Source organism: Eumetopias jubatus, unplaced genomic scaffold (assembly GCF_037043125.1).
Source record: "Eumetopias jubatus isolate StellerSeaLion01/CBP00866 unplaced genomic scaffold, mEumJub1_p1.0 scaffold_17, whole genome shotgun sequence".
NCBI classification, from domain to species: Eukaryota; Metazoa; Chordata; class Mammalia; order Carnivora; family Otariidae; genus Eumetopias; species Eumetopias jubatus.
Window position 1 is genome coordinate 33,993,914 of NW_028274823.1, and position 24,409 is coordinate 34,018,322.

The 24,409-nt window shown below is 39.8% G+C and overlaps 1 protein-coding gene and 1 pseudogene across 1 annotated transcript in view; both read right to left on the reverse strand.

The window, feature by feature from the left end:
• Positions 1-23,359, reverse strand: part of TBC1D12 (TBC1 domain family member 12) — a 96,567-nt gene extending 73,208 nt beyond the window's left edge. Inside the window, exon 1 of the mRNA XM_028098931.2 lies at positions 22,257-23,359. Within this exon, the coding sequence (XP_027954732.2) occupies positions 22,257-23,194 (938 nt within the window). The 5' untranslated portion in view covers positions 23,195-23,359. The remainder of the gene's footprint in view (positions 1-22,256) is intronic.
• LOC148162152 (small ribosomal subunit protein uS8 pseudogene) lies at positions 14,987-15,381 on the reverse strand (annotated as a pseudogene).
• Positions 23,360-24,409: the final 1,050 nt, after the last annotated feature.

A 24,409-nucleotide genomic window follows, 5' to 3' on the forward strand; every position in this document is an offset into this window, starting at 1 on the left:
ATTCAAAGAAGTAGAAGTACTGTCTCTTTAAAATTCAGTACTTTGGCTACCCTTGAGTATTTTGGATTAAAGATCTGGCATGAAGATTACTTACATTCTTTCCAAACCTCAATCATTTTTCACTTGAAAAAGACTTTCAGCTGACTATATGCAAAAAAAATACTTTTTCTGCCAGAAAATGAAGGATTTTTTTTAATTCCAAGAATTCTCTTTTTCAGGCTTTTTCTGGATCTTCTCTTTGTTGTTATTACAAATTGTAAAAATAAAAAAATACAGAATTTTTATTTAACATACACTGCTAAACTAACCTACATATTCTCAGAAATTGGAACTATCAAAAAGGGACAGAATTCAGTATAATTTACTCTTTGTCAAAACACACACACACACAGAATTTCAAGGCTGAAAGTAAAGGTTATAATTTTGTTGTTGTTGTTAAGCATTTTAGGGCTGCTAGGGACTACAGAGAGTAACTAGGTCAAAGGTTCTTCATCATGAATCAATGAACCTACATGAATGAGCTAGAGGAGGTCCACAGCCTCCTCAAACTGCATGCACAATTTAAAGTAAATGATGTACTTATGTAAATTTTTCTTGGGGAGTTGTCTATAACTTCCATCAAATTCTCAAAGTATTCAATATGCCACCACCACCACATCGGGAAAGCTTATAAAATCACTTGCAAAAGTCACATCACTAGAGACCTGAGCCAGATCTCTTGAAGAGTTTCTCTTCTTTCTTTCTTTTAAACATTTTTTATTTTTTATTGTTATGTTAATCACCATCATAATAAACATCATTAGTTTTTGATGGAGTGTTCCATGATTCATTGTTTGTAACACCCAGTGCTCCCTGCAGAATGTGCCCTCTTTAATACCCATCACCTCTTCTTTCTAATCACACTTAACTTGTTCATGTCCTTCACAGAACGATTAACATGTAAGAGCTTCATAACATAACATATTCCTATTCCCTTTCATTCTACACATTGCCAAAATGCTTTTTGATACTCATTTAAAGTTCAAAAATACAAATTATTTTCTTCTTCCTCCTATGTTCATGTCAGCAAGTCACCTTATGGTATACCTTATTTCTTGTTTAAGCAAATATTTATTTTTTAAGTAATCTGGAGCTCGAACTCATGACCCCAAGATCAAGAGTAACACGCTTTACCAACTGAGCCAGCCATAATAAGTTTTGGGCAATATCTTACTAATAGAGATCTTTTTATTCTTTCGTTGCACAGAGCAAAATAGAATACAATTAAGGGGAAAAGAAAAAAACTTAAAAACATTTTTGCTTTTGTGCTATATACTAATTACATGTTTGAATGCCTCATGAAGAAAATCTCCATCTCTCTACACCCAATGTACTACCTAAGACATTCAGAGGAAGATAGAAACCACCAGAAGAAAAGAGGAAGAGTATAGGAAAGAACTTTTAGAACAAGAACATGAGCAGGAACAAGGAACAACACATCAGCAAAATATGAGAAAGGTATTCCAATCACCAGGAGGTAATCTATCTTTTAACCTAAAAGAAAATTGGGAAAGAAAGGCAAGAACACGACTGATGATGATGAGTAAAGCTAATCACAGCTGTGAATACGTTTCCATTTATGCCTCTTGCATAAACAAAAAAATTATGTTAGTGTTTTTGTTATCTTCAATAATGGATACAGGGTTTCTTTTTGGAGTGATAAAAATGTTCAAAACTGATTGTGGTGATGGTTGTACAATTCTGTGAATATACTAAAAGCCACTGAATTGTATACTTTGAGTGGATCAGTTATGTAGTGTGTGAATTATAACAAAATAAAGCATTATTTAAGTGAAAAAATAAAAAGGTGACAATATTTAAAAATAAAAGCAAAAAGAAAAGTGGGGTTTATCCCAGGAATGCAAGGCTCATTCAATACTTGAAAGTCAATCTAAAGATTATGTAAATTTTTCTTGGGCAGTTGTATCAGCAGTCTAAAGAAGAAAAACCGTATTAGCGGTCTAAAGAAGAAAAACCACATGATCATATCAACTGATACACTGGACAATATCCTAAGTCCATTCTTGACCAAAAAAAAATACACAGAAAATTAGGAATAGAATGGAAGTTCCTTAGCCTGGTTAAGGGCATCTTAAAACACACACACACACACACACACACAGACACACACACCCCTATTGCTATCATACTAAATTGTGAAAGATCAAATATTTTGGAGATTAGAACAAAATAAAGATGACCACTCTCATCACTCCCATTCAAAATCATACTGAAAGTCCTAGCCAGTGTAATAAGATAAGAAAAGTAAGTCTTATAGATTGAGAAGGAAAAAAAAAAGTTTCCCTATTTGTACAAAACATCATCTATATAAACAATCCCATGGGATACATAAAGAATCTCCTAGAACTAATAAATACATTTAGCTTGATTATAGGATGTAAGGCAAACATCAATCATATTTCTATATACTAGCAGTGAATAAATGGAAACTAAAATTTTTAAAAGTATATCATTTAGGGCGCCTGGGTGGCTCAGTCGTTAACATCTGCCTTCGGCTCAGGTCATGGTCCCAGAGTCCTGGGATCGAGTCCCACGTCGGGCTCCCTGCTTGGTGGGAAGCCTGCTTCTCCCTCTCCCACTCCCCCTGCTTGTGCTCCTTCTCTCGCTGTGTCTCTCTCTGTCAAATAAATTTTTAAAAATCTTAAAAAAAAAAAGTATATCATTTACAGTATCTCCAATATTAAGTATTTACATATAAATATAACAAAACATGAGCAGGATGTATATGCTGAAAAATACAAAACACTGATGAAGGAAATCAAACAAGACCATAATAAATGGAGAGACCTGCTGTACTCAAGGAACAGAAAATTCAACATACTAAAAATGTCAATTCTTCCCAAGTTAATAAGGATTATCTGTAGATACAGACAAGCAGATTCTAAAATTGATATGTAAAGGCAAAGTACATACCCAAAACAATTTTGAAAATTTATTTAGTTATCTTCTGCATTTGAATACAAGCTCTATGATGCTGTCACTGTATTAGACTGTGACCTCTGTGTTCATCATTGTACCCCTAGTGCTGTGCTTACACACATGAATGAAAGTTTACTAATTTGGGCAGCTACAGAGAAAAAAAATCACTTCTATTCCTACTTGTCTTAGTCCATTTAGGATGCTATGACAAAATACTATAGATTTGGTGGCTTATAAACAACAGAAGCTTATTTCCTACAGTTCTGGAAGCTGAGAAGTCAAAGATCAAGGCACTGGCAGATTCAGTGTCTGGTGAGAGCCTCCTTCCTGTTCACATACTGTCTTTTGATTGTATCCTCACATGGTGGAAGGGATGAGAGAGCTCTCTGAGACCTCTTTTATAAGGACATTTATCCCATTCATGAGGGTTCCACTCTCATGACCTAAGCACGTCCCAAAGTCCCCAACTCCAAATACTCTCACACTGGGGATTAGGTTTCCAACATACGATGGGGGAGCACATGACAAAGATGCAGTCCTACAGCATAGTCTAATGGAGGAGTGCAGTCTAGTGAGCCATTATTTCCATGAACCCTTCTCTTAGGAGCCACTTCTTGCATCGTTCTCTTCTAATACTTTCCACTTTCTATCATCTATACTGACCTGAATGCAACTTTTAAACTATAAATGCACTGAGAACAGGATTGTATAACATTCACAATGCCCTGCACATAAGCTATGTAAAACTAAAACACTCAGTAAATATTTTTTAAACTAACACAAAATGAAAATTGGCCATTTTTCTTTTGATGTTAAGTTCTACAAGTTTCACCACATGTATAGATTTGCATAACTACCACCACAATTGAGGTATACAACAGTTCCATCACCCCCAAAAATTCCATGTTACCTCTTGGTAATCGCCCTCTCCCCTAACTCCTGTAAAGTACTGCAATGAACCTGAAGATAAACTTGCAAGGCCGACTCAGTGCCTGAGAAGTAAATCTTGCCTCTCCCATCTCATGCTCCCTGCTACTATCAAATCATAGCATTTCAATTTATGTCTGGCAATGTGATCATCGCTGACTTCACTAAAGGCCTTATTCTAGTTCCTTCCTTTCCTGGAATATAGTTGGTGTACAAATATGCTTGTGGAATGAGCAAGGGAGGGTCCAGACAAACAGAAATTAGAGAGGAGAATGTTAAAGAACTCATTCTGGCTAGAATAAACTATAAAGTACAAACAGGAAAGAATAGAGCATTTCATTTCCTTGCCCTCAAACCCTCAACAGTCCCTAATATTTATGGAAAATTTTTAATTCTTTATCCTAGTATTAAAAGCTCTTCACAACTTGAACCCAAATTATCTGTCCAACATTAGTTCCTACTACTCTTGCCACAACTAAGAGAAATACATGTGACTTTAGCATACCTGCAACCCACTCCCACTTCTTTGTGCATTTGCCCCAATCCCTACTGAAGCAGTAGCCCAATATGACTGCATTTGTATCTTACGACCTTGCCCTTCAGAACAAATTCATTCATAGGCTGAGACAATCAGATTCCCAGGATTTTTGGGGGTGGGGTCGGCAGCAAAGCAAAGTTTATTGAGTGACAGTACAAAGCTCCCAAGGAAGGAGGGGACCCAAAGGGGCGGCCCCTTTTTTTTGGTCCCAGGATTTTTAGATAGGAAACTGAGAGACTGAGTGAGTTGAAGGCTGGTAGATGCTTGAACTGATAAATCAGGTAGAGCCGGGACAGCTATATAGGGCTTTTGCAGGTGGAAACCATGCATTGAACAACCAGGAGACAGAAAGATGAGAAAAACCATCTCTTGAAAAGTGGAGAAACCACTGTTCCAGGCACTCCACAGCCCAGGTATATTTTATTTTCTATTTTCAAAACATAAGATGCCTATTACATGCCTACAATAAACATTCCTTCATTTAAGGTAGCTTAGGTGGGCTTCTGTTCCTTAAAATTATGGACACTAACCCTAACATATTAGCCAAACTCTATATCCTTTTCCACACATTCTGTACTTTCCTGCCTCTATGCTCTATATAGCTTATATACACATTTTATTTCTCCTATTAAAGGATAAACTAAGTTGGTCACACATACTTAGAACTGTAATATAGCCAATCTAAAGAGTTTATTTGAGAGAGAGAAAGAGTGCGTGTGCACCTGCAAGCAGGGGGAGGGGGAGAGGAAGAGGGAAAGAGAGAGAGAGAGAATCTCAAGCAGACTCCACGCCGAGCATGGGAACCCCACATAGGGCTTGATCTCACAATCCCGAAATAATGACCTGAGCCAAAATCAAGAATCAGATGTTTAACTCACTGAGCCACCCAGGCACCCCAAATATAGCCAATCTAAAAAGTTCCTACTTTTGTGCATCAAATGATACTATTAAGAAAGTATAAAGACAAAGGTGCCTGAGTGGCTCAGTTGGTTAAGCGACTGCCTTTGGCTCAGGTCATGATCCTGGAGTCCCGGGATCGAGTCCCGCATCGGGCTCCCTGCTCAGCAGGGAGTCTGCTTCTCCCTCTGACCCTCTTCCCTCTCGTGCTCTCTATCTCTCATTCTCTCTCTCTCGAATAAATAAATAAAATCTTTAAAAAAAAAAAAGAAAGTATAAAGACAAGCCATAGAATAGGAGAAAATATTTCCAAATCATATAACTGATAAAGGGCTAGTATTCAGAATATATAAAGAGCTCATAACTCAACAAAAATACAAACAGCCCAATTAAAAATGGGCAAAAGATATGAATAAACATTTCTCCAAAACAGATACACAATTATCTAACAAGCACATGAAAAGATGCTCAACATCATTAGTCATTAGGGAAACTCAAATTAAGACTACAGTGAGATACCACTCCATCCATACCCACTAGGATGGCTATAACTAGGGAAAAAAAAGGAAAATTATAGGTGTTGAAGAGGATGTGCAAAATGTGGAATCCTTGTACATTGCCGGTGGGAATGTAAAATGGTGCAGGTACTGTGGAAAACAACTGGTGGTTCCCTAGTAAGTTAAACATTATCATATGACCTCACAATTCCACTCCTAGGCCTAATACCCAAAATAACTTTAGAGGTATTAAAAAAAAAAAAAAAACTTGGTTATACACAAATGTTCATAGCAGTAGTATTCATAAAATCCAAAACATAAAAACAACCCAAATAAATGTCTGTCAATGGATAAGTGGATAAAAAATTCTGGTATGGCCACACAGTGGAAAACTATTCAGCCATCAAAAGTAGAACGGTACTGATACATGCTACGACATGGATGAAACTTGAAAACATTATGCTAAGTGAAAGACACAAAATGCCATGTATTGTATGATTTCTTTTACACAAAACATCCAGAATATGCAAACCCACTGAAACAGGACACAGATTAGTGGTTGCCAGGGGCTCGGGGGGAGAGGGGAGTGCAGTGACTGCTAATGGGTATGGAGGTTCCTTTTGGAGTAATGAAATGTCTTGGAACTAGACAGTGGTGATGACTAAACACCATGAATGCATTAAATGTCACTAATGGTAAATTTCCTATGTATTTTACCATAATAAAAAATGTTAACAGGTTTCTAAAACTGAATTTCCAATTATCAATTTTTAAAACATGGTCACCAGTTTAATTAAGACTAGACCCATATCTTTAAGTAGTAATAAGTATGCCAAACCAAAAACCATGTCTAAACCACACAACTTTGTAAAGTAAGAACTATTTCAAGGAAATTCACTTTTATTTTTTTTCTGGCAGTGTTTGGAATTAAATATATTGCACAGAAAACTAAATCCCACTGGTTAAGGCTTTTTAAACAAGATACAAAAATGACTGTTTATATCAAAAGCTGTTTATTCTACACGAGCTGTTTTTAAGCTTTATCAAATCTAAAATGGGGCGCCTGGGTGGCTCAGATGGTTAAGCGTCTGCCTTTGGCTCAGGTCATGATCCCAGGGTTCTGGGATCAAGTCCCGCATTGGGCTCCCTGCTCCTTGGGAGTCTGCTTCTCCCTCTGCTTCTCTCTCTCTCTCTCTGTCTCTCATGAATAAATAAATAAAAATTAAAAAAAAATCTAAAATGAAGGCTAATATTTAAAATTATTAAAAATTTTGGCGATGGCAAACAAATGTTATTTAATATAGATTTGTAAGAATGAATAAGAATGAACAAAATGACAAAAGATGAATGTGTTTGCTATTAATAAAGGATCAAAAATACAAGACAGAGTGCAAGAAAAAGCCAGATAAATCTACTTCTACTGAAATTGAGAATAATTTGTTTTGCTAATCAGAAAAGCTGAAGAAGGGGCACCTAGGTGGCTCAGTCGGTTAAGTGTCCAGCTCTTGATTTTCACTCAGGTCATGATCTCAGGGTCATGAGATCAAGCCTTGCATCAGGTTCCATGCTGGGCATGGAGCCTGCTTAAGTCTCTCTCTCCCTCTCCTTCTGCCCTCACCCCCCTCCATGGGCACACCCACACACCCTCTCTCCCTCTCTCTCAAAAAAAAAGAAAAGCTGAAGAAAATTATTTACTTCCCAAGTGGAAAAAACATAAAGGATATTTCAAAACTTGCAACATCATTAAGGCAACATTTACCATACAGAGTTCAATATTTCTTTTACATTATGACACTGCCAGTTACAGATGTTATATTATGGATTTTCCCATGATCTATATAAAAGTTAGTCCTTTAGGGGCACCTGGGTGGTGCAGTCTGTAAAGCGACTGACTCTTGGTTTTGGCTCAGGTCGTGATCTCAGGGTGGTGAGATCCACCCCTATACTGGGCTCCATGATGAGCACAGAGTCTGCTTGAGATTCTCTCTCCTTCTCCCTCTGCCCCTCCCACTTGTGTGCGCCACGCTCGCTCGCTCTCCCTCAAGATCAATCAATCTTAAAAAAAAAAAAGTTAGTCCTTTAAACATGGACTGTTTTTGCAAACACAGTGGTAAGTAACAAAAGAGTTTTAGGTTCCACCAAAATTGAACTGATACTGCCAGATCTACCCAAGATGACCAAATTTAAGGGTGGCAGACACCAAGTCTCTGACTTTATTTAATCCTTTAAAAGAATATGAAGGTGAAATCATTTATGCCGGTTTGTACAAACCACAACTATTTACATATTATGTCTAACTATTTGCCTGGGGACAAATCTATTATAACTAAGATATTACTTAAAGTACTTACTATAGTTAATGTACAACTGAACTTGTTTAGTTGGCTTCCTAATGTGTTTCAGCTTTGATCCCCTCCAACATTCAGTTTTCTAGCCCTATTTTACATTGGCCCAACCGATTTCTCTCCTACAGAAACATCTCCCCAAAGACAGGTACCAAAATAGTTTGAGAAATGATATTTTTAAAGTAACAAGTGGAGAGCCTCCCAGAGTGATCACTTCAAAGGTTCCATTTAGTTATATTACCTTCTTGTACCTTTTTAAAGGCTGTAGCCCAATAAATCTTTGTGTTCCTATTACATATAAGGCCCTATGTTCCTCTGCAGAGACAAAAAAGCAAAAAAGACATGTTCCCTATCTCCAGGGAGTTTGGAAGTCTCAAGACTTTGTGTTTACCTCATTCAATCCCTGAAATGGCTGAAGCATAGACTGCCAGCATCCACTTTTATGAAGCGATGTATAGAACATGTGCACTGAATGTAAAGACTTGATTTTACAACAACTTAACACTTGCAGGGTTTTCCCTGAAGTTGTTTCCTTTCTGATTCATTACAGTAAAACAACCAGCCTAACAGCTATTCTGGCTCTTTCCCCTGCCTCATCAAATTCCTTACAAAACATGGTAGACATATAATTTTTCATATGACTCTCCATTTTCATGTCATCTCACTTCCCTCAAAACAAAAATCAGATTCAAGGTTTTTCTCCATTAAAGCTTCACAAAAAGGCATCTGGTATAAGCATATGTCACTCAATTTGTTAGTGATTCCTTCTGACAAGGATTGAATATAATGTTATTTACATCAACTACCAGATATCACACTTTAACAGACCAACAAGCACCCATAAACTACCACAGTGTATCCAAGCCTGGTTTCACAAGTCCCAAATCATCTGCCACAAGAGTCATTGTTCTAAATTGCAATTCTGCGGGGTGCCTGGGTGATTCAGTCAGTTAGGCATCAGATGCTTGATCTAAGCTTAAGTCTTGATCATGGGGTGCTGAGTTCAAGCCCCACATTGGGCTTCACGCTGGGTGTGGAGCCTACCTAAATTAAAAAAAAAAAAATGCAATTCTGAGCACGCTGCCCTTGTTTTCAGAGCCCAACCGGGGAACGTGGGTGGCTCAGTTGGTTAAGCGTCCGGCTCAGGTCATGATCCCAGGGTCCTGGGATCCAGCCTGGCGTGCAGCTCCCCGCTCAGTGGGGAGTCTGCTTCTCCCTCTGCCCTTCCCCCAGTGCTTATGCTTGCTCTAATAAATCAAATCCTTAAAAAAAAAAAAAAAGTCCATCAAAGGTCCTGTGTACTGCCACCCCTCATGGAGTCAGTTTACACTGCTTAGTTCTGTCATACAAACTGTCTCACAATTTAGCTCCAACTTCTTGCCTTCAGATTTTGACACTGCCTCACCTGCCCTAAGGGCAGTCATACTGAGTATCTGCAGTCCCAAGCACTGTGCTATTTCATGCATAAATTCTGCACATGCTGTTGTGTGCCTGTATGGTCCTCAGTCAGCCTCATTCCAATCCCAACTGTTCTCATTAGTAAAACACCAACCTTTTTTGTTTCATCTACCGTGAAGAGTTCCCTAACTTCCTACCCCAAAGTTAATCACTCCTGCAGTGCTACTGATACATCCTGTATCTTCTTTTATAACACTAATCAGGTAATACTGTGTAAGTACTGATTTATGTGACTCCCCCATCTTAAGTTTAATACTTTTTCTTATTGTTTAATATTATTTAATTTCCTTAGTGCCTCATATACATAATAGGGCTCAAAAGCGTTTGTTTGAATAACTAAATGGTAAGAAAATTGCAAACTAACTCATAAGAACTGTGTATGCTTAGGTCAGAAGGTCCAAAAACAAAAAAGAGGCTCAGAAGCTATCTTTAAATTTATGAAGGGTGATTATATAAAAAAACCAACTTGTTCTTTGTGGCTCTAAAAGGCAAATTAGGACCAGAAACATTACAAAGAGATACACTGTTTTCCACATAAAGAACCTTTTAACAATTAATACCCTCAATAGGCTGCCTTGAGGAAATTGACCTCCTCGTTAGTGAAAGAATTCAAGCAGAGGCTAAACAATATCCATCAGGTGCCCAAACTCTCTAAGAATAAAGAGGCAAACACACTTAGCTCTAGGGTGGTGGTGGTGGTGGTTGGTTTGTTTTGTTGACCTTTTTGCTCAGGCCTGACCTAGAAGTACTTCTTGAACAGATGGCATGCGATAGAACTTATCTTCCAGTAGCATAGTTGAAATCCCTCTAGTGATCAAGGTGTTATGATGTTTCCATTAAAAGTACAACTAAATCAAAAGATTGTATTTTGGTGGTCTCTTAGAACAAAACAATCTTATCTCATTAAATATATAGCTAGTTATTATTTTATTTGGGAAAATGTAATAATGGTTATCTTCTACAATTGTTCCTTTCTGCAGTACAATTCTCAGTTATTTGTACGTCCAATTTTGAAATGTAATTGCTATCCTAGGTCTTCTTGACAGTATTAATGCATTTCTGGGAGTATATCACAAAGATGGCTATTATTCTCTGGTTACATGTTCAATTATCGTGCTGGTTACCTTATATAATAATCTATCAAAAATTGTATTAGTCTTTGATAACAAAGTTTGGTTCCCAACACCCAATTCTGAATCACAACACATCTCTGTTTCCAAACAACACCCAGGATTTCAATCTCTTCGATCCTCGGTAGTACCAATGAGGTAGGTTAAAAAGTCAATCCAACAGGGTGTCAAGGGCCATGTAAGAAAAAAAAAAAGAGCATTACATTTTATCACTTACATTTTTTTTTTAAAGATTTTATTTATTTATTTGTCAGAGAGAGAGAGAGAGAACACAAGCAGGGGGAGAAGCAGGCAGGGGGAGAAGCAGGCAGAGGGAGAAGCAGGCTCCCCGCGGAGCAAGGAGCCTGATGTGGACCCGATCCCAGGATCATGACCTGAGCCAAAGGCAGACGCTTAACCGACTGAGCCACACAGGCGTCCCTATCACTTACATTTTAAAAACCCACATTTTATCACTCTTCAAAAATACAGAAACTGCTCAGTTGAGATCTTTTACTGACTTAAAACTTCAATAGTTTACTTCAGAACTTAAATTTAAACCTACACAATATATCTTCCCGCTAATGAGCAATTAATTTTCTCCTTATGGGTGAGAGGGATTTTAATTCTGTTTTCTAGACTTACCATGGTGCTTGCAGAAAATTCTCCTTTTAACAATGAAACTCAAGGAAGAACACATTGCATAAAATACTACTTTTTAATATCTGAATCTATCATACTAGCACCTAAACTTTTAGAACCTAAATGAAACCATACACACACACACACACACACACACACACATATAGGTTATTTTATATTATGTACATTATATATGTACTATATATATTAACCTAAATATATTACATACATTAGATAATTACAGGTTATATATATATATAAAACCTGTCATTAAAAAATATTTCTGCTGCACAATATGACCTCTTAAGAAGCCATGAGAGGATGAGGACATTAGGGAAGTTAAGAGGGAGACACAGCAGATATCTTTAAGGCAAGAAGTTGCCAGAAACCTCTACAAAGGCACTGAGGTAAGCAGGGCAGAAAAATAAATATGGGAATAATCTGCAGTAATACTCTGAAGCCTAGCAGCCAAAGTACAGAGCTAACTTCCGGCTAACATGTATTCTCCTCAGCAATTTTTTTTCTGTAGAAACATCTTCCAACTCATTCTCTTAACAGCTTTTCCTGTCTCTAACTGTAACTTCACACTCTCCAATTTTCTTTATCTATTTCCTTACCACCTTAACTGAAATAGTATGGAAACAACGTATTTAGCCTTAGTAGTTTTATTTTATATTTCCTGCCCTGCTTTTCAAAAGCAAATAAGAGCATTTTCTAAAGACAAGGAAATGGACCCTCCCCTCAAGCCTCTAGAGAAGAAAGTAGTCCTGCTGACACCGTGATTTTAGCCCATTGAGATATACGTTAGACCTCTAACCTACAGAGCTATCAGATAATGAATTCCTATTTTTTAAGCCAAAAAAGATGAGCATTTTCTGTTTTTCTTACAAAAAAAATTTAAATTTATAGACTCTGAGTACCTTTTTCTGGGGGCAATAAAAGTATTTCCCCTACTTGACTAGAAGATGACTATAGACAGTCTAGATGAAAACCAGATTTGGAAACTGTAAATAATTCCCAGTGTATGATGGGTAGTTATACATTACAGTATTTGTGAAAATATGAGAAAATAGCACATAATTTGATTTCAAAACTATCATGTTCAGTTCCAAACTCAGAATGTTTTAATCTCTGTGGGGTTAGAAACAGGCAGATGGAAATATTTTCTAGCCAATAATGTATCTCAAAATAAAATTCAAATTAAAAAGAAAGTGAAAAGCCAAATTCAAAGGTAAATTTAAACACATTACCAAGTTCACTCTCAAACTAGCTCTAACTAGGAACATAACTTGTAGCTTGGTTTCCTAAGGTAAACTTCTCTTAATTGCAGGAAAGAGCCTGCTGAAAACCCAGACAGTCACATGGGTTTCCCTCTCTTTCTTCTTTTGGCCACAGAAATAAGAAGTCCAAGAAAGGCTGAAGCAGCAAATTCTAGAGGGGAATAAGCCATGTTCAATATGCAGGATTTTTTCTTAAAGGCATGGAAAAGAGTTACAACTAGCAGCAGAAGGAACGAAAATTAACACCTTTTTTTGATAAGCTATAAATAAGGAGAGGTAAAGTTATGTCTCCAGGTTAAAGAGATCTGAGTAAAATTTTAAAAGTTAAAGCTTTTCACAGGATAGGCAAGCATGACTATCTACACAGCATAAAATGAAAGTAAAAGACCCTTCCCACTAATAAAAAGGAAACTAAGATTTAATCAGGCAGAGATAACTTCTCAACCTAGTGAAAGTTAGCAAAATACTTCTACATTTGTATTTACCCGTTCTCTACTGTACCTGTACTTACACTCACCAATTACAGAGGACCTGCATACGACCCAATTTTAAATCAATAAGGTAATATGAGTTATAAATGCATGTTGTACCTTCTTTCAGTTATTATCTGAGGACACCTGCCTATCAACAATTATTTCAATAATTATATTCTGGGAACCACCTGCATCAGAATCACTAGGGGGTCCCTGTTAAATACTTGGTTTCCTGCTGGCCCCACCCAAGATCTAGTGAATCAAAAACGGAGGGGGAGCTCAAGAAATCTGCATTCTTAACAACCTCCTCCCTCCAGGTAATTTTAAACACTAAAGTTTAAGAATTATTGTAGTAGGGTCCAAGCAACTATCAATCAGAACTACCTGGGGACAACTCAGGGTAGCTAGCAGAGTTCCTAGGAAGAAACAAGCTGCCTCAAAAAGGACCGACTTTCCCCTTCCCGATATACTTGGAGACGCCTAACAGATGTGTCACCTCAAAATCTCCAAATGTTTCCACTCTTCCCAAAGCTTTCCCACCACAACATACTAACTTGGAAATGTGTGAGTGAGCCAAGCTAAACATTTCATGAATTTAAACTAAAAAACTGGCTTTGCCTGTCTATAAGTTCCTTAAAACAATAAAAGATACAAATATTTTAATACTTCTCAACATTCCCTCCTTTCAATTCCTTCTCAGATTGACTTTTTAGTCAAAGCTTCAAGACTTTTGGAAATTTTAGATCATAATGTTACAGTCCATTTTAATTCCCATACAATCCCGAATACCAATTATAAATCTACTACAAATTTTACCAATAAAAATCTACTAATTGTGTAATGTTTCTTCAGGTAGTACACAAAAAATCCATTCATCTCTTCCCTTCTTTAACCAATGGATTTCAGGGCGCCTGGGTGGCTCAGTCGTTAAGTGTCTGCCTCCCAGGGTCCTGGGATCGAGTCCCACATCGGGCTCCCTGCTCAGCGGGAAGCCTGCTTCTCCCTCTCCCACTCCCCCTGCTCGTGTTCCTGCTCTCTCTGTCAAATAAATAAATAAAATCTTTAAAAATAAAAAAATAAATAAATAAACCAATGGATTTCAGTAATGAAGCTGGGGAAGGGACTGCGGCTGTCATACTGAAGTTTGAATAATAACATTTGAACCTTCACTATATGCCAGATAAGAAACACAACACACTTAGAACATTATCCCATGGACAATCTCATGAGGCGGGTATCACCATTATCCTTACTTTATGGATGAACTGCCTAAGATCTAGAGGGGTCAAGTAACTTGTGCAAAATTATACTGCTAGGTAAGCTAATTCAACCAAGGCAGTCTAACTCCAGAACCAGCAGTTTTAACACTACACTATCCTGTATTTTGAATATGCCATCTGCCAAAAAAGCAAGTCCCCTGAAATCTAAAGTTGTGGATTCTGGAGAATTTCATTTTTAAAAATGTGCTTTTAGGTGATTTTGAAGAATAACAAAAGCTGGAATTATTGCACTAAGGCTACTAGTTCGCCATGGTGGAACCCTAGCAATCTTTGAGATATAACTCATGGTCCTGAAGTTAAGGTCTCAAATTCCACCACATTGATTAACTAGAATTTACTTATCCTATTTTCTCTCCTACTCCAAAGAAATTATAAGAAAAAAAAATCTAGAATTTTCTAATTAGAGCAGATGGTCTATATTATCTATACATAAGAAACTAAACAAAGATTACTGATGTTCAGCATGATTATTCTGGGGCAGAGTTAGACCTTTACTAAAAGAAATGTTCAAGGTAGAATTTATTTTTTTTTCCATTGAGGCATTTTATTTGCACATATGTATTACATCCCTAGGAAAAAAAATCCCAGGATTTTCCCTCCTGTGTTTTCAACTTCCTTCTTCATGGTCCATGATGCCAGCTGAGGTTGTCAGTACAATGAAACCAAACTGGGGGGACTGGAGCCAATTATTCTGCCATTTTTCTAGATCTCTGAGTTGTACATCAAATCTGGGGCTGATTATTCCACATTTGTTTAACCTGCCCATGAGGTTCACAACAATTTTCCCAGCTCTGCGATCATCAATGATTTCAAATTCGCTGGTGTAACCATGCTGCATCATCACAGAAACCAGATGACGACTTTGGAGCATGGCCTATAAGAACCTGGCGTTTGCCTCTCTTTTCAGCTTTGTTAATGCTCTTGAGAGGATCTACCATGACATTCATGCACACCATTATGGAGGGACAGAAAGATGGTGGAAAGAGTTGCAAGGTAGAATTTAGAGTTGGAGATACTTCTATCTCTGGCAACTTTCTCATTTTACAGGTGAAACAATCACCCTCTTTTTTAAAGTACCATCTTTAACTCAGTTCACATTTGCAATATTTAGCTGGCAAAATTTTGAGGTCCACAATAGTACTGCAAGAAAATCATGTAACATAATATCACAGTATATTGGAGCTGGAAGGAACTCTGAATCTCCTAATTTCACAGATGAGGAAACTGAAGTGACAAATTTAGTTATTTGCCCAAGGTCACACAATTATTTGTGGCAGAAGAAGCTACCCAGGACAAAAACCAAATTTCTTATCTCTCAAGTCAATAGTATTTTTACTACCCCAAAAATTATGTTTTTGTTTGTAAACTTCTGAGGATTTGGAGAAATCAGTGTATTAGCTTCAAGCCCTAGGAATCAGATCTTTTTTTTTTTTAAGATTTTATTTATTTGAGAGACAGAGAGACAGTGAGAGAGTACAAGAGGGGAGGAGGAGAAGCAGGCCCCCCGCTGAGCAAGGAGCCCAACGAGGGACTCCATCCCAGGACCCTGGGATCATGACCTGAGCCGAAGGCAGATGCTTAACCGACTGAGCCACCCAGGCCGCTCCTTTGCTCTAGTTCTGATTCTTTTATTCATTTGCTATCTGACTGTGGGCAAATAATTGTAAAATAAAAATAAATCCCACCTTTAGTAGGTCATGGGAATATTTCCAGAATTAGAAAACACATATCAATGTAACTTTGGAAAAATATGAAATTATGTAGAATTAAGATATGCTTTCATAATTTTTTCTAGAGGCAAATGGGTAGGTACTGGTTGTTAAATACTGCCCCGAATAGTCTGAACTGAAAAGCCTTGAAAATCAATGCCCTCGGCCCACCTGAAGAACAACTCATTACCATGTCTAACTCATTTCCGGTATTAAATTAATACCACCTTACTAGGTGATGTCTAGCAAATAAAAGATTTCTCTGATTAACAGCACTGTTGATTTTATTTTTTATTTTTTTAAAGATTTTATTTATTTGACAGAGACACAGCGAGAGAGGGAACACAAGCAGGGCGAGTGGGAGAGGGAGAAGCAGGCTTCCTGCAGAGCAGGGAGCCTGATGCGGAGCTCGATCCCAGGACCCTGGGATCGTGACCCGAGCCGAAGGCAGACGCTTAACGAATGAGCCACTCAGAAGCCCCTGCTGATTTTCCATAGGATATTAAATGATGAATAAAGTGATCCCTGAAGTCCCTTGTACTTTAAACATTTTTTATTGTACATAAAACACAACTGCTCCCCAAACAAAAATCTTTTAGTCAATATCTCTATGCTAAATAAAGTGTGAAGTTTAATTAACAGCAATGTACAAATGCTGGTTTCTTACTTGTGTTAAATGTACTACAGTAATGTGATATTAACAATAGGGGAACGGGGTGAGGAATATACTAGAATTCTCTACTATCTTTGCAACTTTTCTGTAAATCTAAAACTATCCTAAAATAAAAAGTATTTTAAAAATAAATCTCTATGCCCATTTTTAATAGTTCAGAAAATTTCTACTGAACAAGTAACTCCAAGTTAATACTGGAGTAATAGTCTGCCTTGTTATTGGGATCTAGTGTTAAAAATGTTAATTTAGCACTTCAAAATAATATTTGAGCACTTAAAATTATCTTAGTCTCGGGGTCCCTGAGTAGCTCAGTTGGTTAAGCGTCTCTTGATTTCAGTCAGGTTATGATCTCACAGTTGTGAGATTGAGCCCCATGTCAGCTCTGCGCTGGGCCTGGCACCTGCATAAGATTCTTTCCCTCTTCTTCTGCCCATCCCCCCATTATCTTAAAATTATCTTAGTTTCAGAAAAATTAGAGTTCCCCAGTATTTTCTACCTGGTTTATATTTAGATTATCACATTTCTAACCATCCACCCTAAAACCACAAATTTCTAAGGTAACATCCTTGAACCAGAGCTGGATTTCCAGTGGTTTAGTGTTTTAAGAAAACACTGGATTGGGGGGGGGTATCAGACATAGGGAACAAATACAAAAGGCTCTTGAGCCATTAGCTCCTCAATCTAATATGATGGGTAGCTTCACATAACCCTAAAATCTTAAAAAGAGCCTTATTTTTATTCTAGAGCAATGAATTACATATTATTTTCAGCTTTTCTAAAAATTTCAAATATTTTAATTATATAAGGAATGTTAAAGGAGTTTCATTAGTGACACAGAAGAGTATTTTCACATATTTTTAATCTCTTGCAGTTCCTTCATTCTTACAAATAATTATACCACACCTATATTAAATGCTTGATTTGGGGAGCTATAAAAATCTTTTAAAACTTATCAGAAATTTGATGTTTTGCCTCTTCTTTATTGAAATGTTGAAAAAGGAATTTTTTGAAAAATAGGTTTTTATTTTAGTTGGTTGGGAGGAATACATGCTGTGCAACAAATAAGGGAGCCCTATCTGACAGAGGTCTATGATGGTTCAGTTGGGTGAATTATGATGTTGCCAACCAGTTGTAAATTCTAAGTGGAAAAAGGAACGTGGTTGATTTTGTTGTTTCTGAGAACAATAAAGAAAAATTGTATGGGACGTCTGAGTGGTTCAGTCAGTTAAATGTCTGACTCTTGATCTCAGCTCAGGTCTTGATCTTAGGGTGGTAAGTTCAAGCCCCACGTTGGGTGTGGAGCCTACTTCATAAAATAAAAAAATTAAAAAAGGAAAAGAAATCACTAAAAGAGCCTTTAGTCTTCCTTATTCAGCCTAACTGTAATAAAAGAGTTCTGTGAAAATAATCTTTTACCACAACATTTAGTAAGTTTCAGAAGTCAATAATTATAGAAAAAGCTACATGGATCTGTATGTTTCATAATCTACGTCAATTCTCTTTTTAATACTTTCTTTTCTACCTTAGCTATGCCCTTTAAGGCCACCAAATTCTCATGATTCATATGAAGACTTTGTAAAAAAAAAAAAAAAATTATCAGCAACAGATACCTGTGTGTTTCTAAATAACAGTACCTTGCCAGTGCAATCTAAGCAAAACTCAAAAGTATTAAATGGCTTAAAAAAATACATCTATAAAGGGTGTACCTATCTAAAAAATAAATCTTTCTAGTTTGAAAAAAATTAAGACATGAGTTTGCCTTAAGGACCCATAAAAATAATTTAAAATTTTATTTTATTTTTGAAGAGTAATAAACAGATCCTTAAAGAACCAAGGCCAGCCTGGAAACACAAGAGTTTTTTTTTTTTTTTAAGTTTTCATCTCCTTCTTACTGCTAAGTTGGTGACAGTAGAGGTAGTGTACCCACCTAGTATTTTATTTTTTTAAGATTTACTTATTTATTTGAGAGAGAGAGAGAGAGAATACACGAGCAGTAAAGGGGCACAGGGGGAGGGAGAGAATCTCAAGCCAACTCCCCAATGAGCATGGAGCTGGATCTCACAATCCTGAGATCATGACTTGAGCAGAAACCAAAAGTCCAAGCTCAAATGACTGAGCCACCTAGGCGCTCCCCACCTAGCATTTTAAAAACATTTATGGACAGGAAAAGACCACGAATCTGAGGGAATATTACTTCTAGGGCTCCCAAGGTCAAGTCACCATTCACAGAGAGATGCCCATGTGAGGCTGAGGCAAGCCCACCAAAGGGAATGAACCAGAACTCACCTCATCTGGAAGAGAAGTAGGAGATGGAGAGCAGTCCATCCTCGACCAAATTCCTTTAGCTCCTACAGAATTTCTACCCTATTCAATGAAGCTTCTGTTGATGTGTCTTAATTGAAGATAACTTTGTAGTAATAGATAAACCATTGTAAAATGTTCCCCTCTCTTAAGTTAAAACATGAAACTATTCCCTAAAAGTCTTTCTGTTACAGATTTTTGCCAGGTTAAGATGAAGAAAAGAAGCAGAAAGAAGGGAAAGATGGAGGATAATCAGGTGGGAGAGAAAAAAGCCACAGGTGATTATAAATTGTGATCGAATGTTAACCTGGTCTGAAAATCAAGAATCCTGGTTTCCAATTCCAGCTCTGCCATCAGCTACCTAAAATACCTTATGTAGACAGTGAATTTCCTCATCAAAAAATGAAGTGGCAGTAGGTAGCACCTGCACTCAAGAATGAGAATACATCCTAGAACAAGATATCCCCAAAGGGATGCCTCATCTGGAGCTTCGGAGTTAAGAATAACAATTACACACACGAAGAGAAAAGAAAAAAACAAAAAAACCCTCATAGGTTGTCAAGGCAAAGGAAATTTCTGACCATTCTGCCCGGGAATGGGAGATTTCTTCAAAATTACTTGGGGTACCTGGGTGGCTCAGTCAGTTGATCTCTTGATCTCAGCTCAGGTCTTGATCTCAGGGTCATGAGTTCAAACCCCGACTGGCTTACTAACAAAAAAACAAAATTACACTAGCTAGAGAATAGTGAAGAGGAAGAGCCTATAAAAGTTGCCAATTCAACACAAACTGAGCAAGGTTCTCAATACCACTGCTAGATACTGTAGACTCAGAGATGACTATCATAGTGTCTGCCTTTACGGTGTTCTGAATCCAGTTAAGGTTTTGGTTAAATGCTAAAAGAAAAATTGTGCCTCTGTGTCCTTTCCTAAGTATGTTATACAAAGAAGCAATTGACACCTAGAATCTTGACATTCAGATGTCAATTAAAAAATGAGGCTTAGGGGCGCCTGGGTGGCTCAGTCGTTGGGCGTCTGCCTTCGGCTCAGGTCATGATCCCAGGGTCCTGGGATTGAGCCCCCCATCGGGCTCTCTGCTTGGCCGGAAGCCTGCTTCTCCCTCTCCCACGCGCCCTGCTTGTATTCCTATTCTCGCTTGTGTCTCTCTGTGTCAAATGAATAAATAAAATCTTAAAAAAAATAAAAATTAAAAAATTAAAAAATGAGGCTTAGAGAAGTTAACTTCTGGTACCTGTTTTCTGACTTGAAATCCAATGCTCTGATACACATGATTAATGTGGCTTTATGAATGTCAGCTAGTTACATTAACTGAAATCCTATTAGTGTACGGATTAAGAAAAAATTTTAATTATATCAAAAATCCTCCCTACTGTTAACATGAAAAACCTCATAATAGATTTGCCTTGCTATTGTTCATAATTTGCAATGCATATATATGTATCTGTCTTCAAACTTAATACCTACTAGCCTGCACTCCACTGTCCAAATCATCTCTATTCCCAATGGTGGCACAAGCAGGTATTCTGGCTACACTGATTGAATTAGCAATCTCCAAAGCCCCTTCCAGGTCTAAAATTGCCTGACACCTGACATCAAAACATGACCAAAAAACACCCAAAGTTCACAAATGTATAAACTTAGCTCACCTTGCAAGCTTTTAAAATATTGCCACTATAGGGGCGCCTGGGTGGCTCACATGGTTAGGTGTCTGCCTTCGGCTCAGGTCATGATCCCAGGGTCCTAGGATCGAGCCCCACATTGGGCTCCTGGCTCAGCGGGGAGCCTGCTTCTCCCTCTCCCTCAGCCTCTCCCCCTGCTCATGCTCTATCTCTGTGTCTCAAATGAATCAATAAAATAAAATCTTAAAAAAAATATTGCCACTCTAAGCTTTAAGTATATTTTTGTATATTTTTGCAACTATAGGCACAAATACAATTGTCACTACTATATATTTTGTCCCACCAGTAACACAAAATTAGGATTTCCCAATCTTGATGTAAACAACTTTATAAATTTTTGTAAATTCATACAAGGGAAAATAAGCGATAATAAAATAGAAAAAGAAATAATTACAATCAGAAAATTGTGTCTACAAAAATGCACACAGATTGTATAATCCTCTAAAACTGGAGCTGCATAATTTGTTTCTTTCATTTCTATCAAGATCCCTGAAAAGGAAACAAAAACACAGGAGAACTCTGAAAAGGAGGGTTTACAAGTTGGGAATACTCTCCTATTTGCCTAGAGATTAAAAGGAAAAAAAAAGCGTATCAAGCAAGATCTAACTCCGGGAAAATTGGCATTTCATTAATGTGCAATAGGATGAGCATTTTATCCCTATCAAAGCCCTATTCCGAAATCTGCAATGTCCAGAACCATAACTTGATTTCAAGAATGGCAGGTCAAAACACAAATACAATGGCACCAAAAATTAAAAAGTTGCTGAAAAAAGTGTAGGCCTATTTGGCAGAAGTAGAGAAGAGGGATTTTCTAGATAAAGCGCCATAGTAATTTGGCTTTAAGGGCTGGGATCAAATTCTAAACTCGAAACTGACTGCATTTTAATAAAGGCCATTAAAACAGTTAAACACTATGAAACACAATCACTTCTAATTTCAAGAATTCCCAAGCCACTTGAATGGGTTAGACTACACACAAATAGACATCTCTGCAAAATGACTTCCCTTTCTCTTTCACAACCACACCCGTACACACATACCGCCGCGCCCACCCCCACCCCCACCCCCACCCCTAATCCCCGTAGTACAGTAAAAATAAACTGAGAGCCGAGCAGGTTGTCTGCTTTTCCGGAGGAGGCAAAACTGCAGCTGTAGCATGAGCACACTGCCAGGACCTAAATACACGGAAACCAGGTGTGAATAGCAGGTATAGATAGCCTCCTGCCCACAGGGGAACAGAAAGATTCGCTCCCCACAAAGTTGGCAACTTATACAGGCAACACAATGCTGACCCAGTTCCTCTTCCCCCGGTGACAAATCAAAGCTAAGTCCTGACGCCAGCAAAGAGTCCGCACGGAGGCGGTCCGCAAGGCGCTCTCGGCCAGCGCCCGGCCTCGACCTCCGTCCCGGCCCCGACCCCGCCCCGAGCCCCGGCGCAGCGGGCGCTGTACCTGGCGAAGAAGTCGGCGAAACCGCCGCTCCGTCGAGCCCGGGCCGAGGTCCCCGCGGCGCCCTGCTCCGTGGCGGGCGCGGGCACCGGCGGCCCGGCGGGGGGCAGGTGGTCGCGGCTCACCTCGAACGTGTTCCGAGAGTTCACCTGAACGTTCGAGACGCCAGGGCGCGCCTCAGCGGCGGCGTCCCCGCTAGTCCTCTCGGCCGAGGCGGCGGCGGACGCGCCCTCCTCGGGACCCCCAGCGCTGGCTCCCGGCCGCTCCAAGTCTTCGCTGCTGCTGCCGTCGCTGGCCGGGCTGCCCTCCGAGCCGCTGCCCGCGCCCTGGGGCTTGTCAGAGACCGCCGCTGCTAGGCAGCAGCTCCGCAGCGGGTCTTCGAGCGGCGCGGCCCAGTCGGACGGACTGCCCGGGCCGTCCGCGCCCTCGTCGCCAGGCCCCTCCGGGCGGAGGCGACGGTGGCGCGGATCCCGGCCGCTCGCGCAGGCCAGCCCGCGAGCCTCCTCCAGGTCCCGACAGTCCTGGCCCGGCAGAAAGCCCGAGTCCCCGTTGGTCATGCCTCTGTGCCGCGGCGGGCGGGCATCCGCCACCTCCGTGTCTCGGTGCTTGGAGCCCGAGTCCCGCGGACAGGCGTCCGAGCGCGGAGCTGCCGGGAGCGGCGGGGCGCGGGGCTGGCCAGCGGGGAGTGGACAGTAGCACAGCCCCGGCTCCAGCTGTCCCCCGGCCGCCGCGAGGTACCGCCGAAGGAGCTGCTGAGGCGGCGTCTCCTTCTCCTCTTCCTCCTCCTTCTCCGCCGGCGGCTCCACCGCGCCGACGCCTCCGCCAAAACCGCCCGTGGCCCGGATCATCTTCCCGTCCTGGCCCACGGGCTCCGGCGCCGGCACCGGGAGCAACTTGGGGTTTCTTCCCGAGCAGGCTCCGGCATCCTCCGGACCCACCATCTAGGGCCGGGTGAGTGCCGCCCGAGGAGGCGACGGAAGAGTCCCCGGCACAGGCTCGGCCCGGGAATAACCCTAGGGGCTGGGGCCGCGGCGGCCGCCGCCGCAACCTTCCCAGACCCACCCCTCCCACCCGGGACTCCGGGCAGTTGCGGGAGGGCGGGCACGCGCCGTAGTTCGCGCACGCGCAAACGCCGGCCCGGTCAAACCGCGACCTGGAGATTCCGCGAACCATAGAGACAGTAGCTAGAGAGGCCGCTCCCTGACACTCCGGCGGCCAATCTGGGATCGGCCATCTGGATGATGGAGGCTGGTTGGCTCACTCCGAGCGTGACAATTCTTACAGAGGCACGGGTTTGCCTCTCTTAGCAAAAATTCACTTGACGTACTTAATTTATGGGAGTTGATTACAGGATATTAGATATAAGTCCTTCCAGCTCCAACTGGTCACCAGTGGACTTTACGCTTTTTCATACATCTTCCCTACCGCCGTTGCCACAATCTAGAGCTTCGTCGCTTTATGTCAACACCCTCCCTTCTCCACTTTATCTTCCAGGATACTACCAAAGGAATCTTTCTTATCTAGCACCACGTTTCATCATATCACTTTTCTTAAAAATTTCCATCATCACTCAAGGAGGGAAAAGAAGTGGAGTCAGGCGGAGAAGGGCCGTTGAAATAATTCCAGCACCCTGTGATAATGGATTGAAATGGGGTGATAGCCACTGAGTGGAAATGAAAGGCGTTTAAAGAAATCGCAAGTCGTGATAACTGATATAAGGAGCGACTGAAGAGGGAGGAACCAGCAATTACTACAAAACTCTTGTTATTGAAACTAATGTAGTTTGAGGAAATGGGATCTGGATTAGAAAAAAAAAACCTCAATTAATAGGGGAAATATATCTGGTAAAGACAAGACTGGGACTATCCAGGATATAGTTAGAGATCTAAAACTTGGGTTAGGGCTTAGGTTTGGAGACTCGGATTGAAAAGTCATCTGCATATTGTAACAAGGTGAGTCATTAGTGACTTCTCCTGGGAAGAAAGAATAAAGATGGAGGTGGGGCAGAGACTCAAAGGTGTTATTATTTCAAGATGGGCAAAGAAGTTGTATTGCAAAGGATTAAAGAGGAATTAGCTGTAGATAAAATGAAGGGGAAAATATTGGCCACTCGTTCTAGAGGTATGTCAATGAAAAGAGAGGAAAGAAATAGGAGA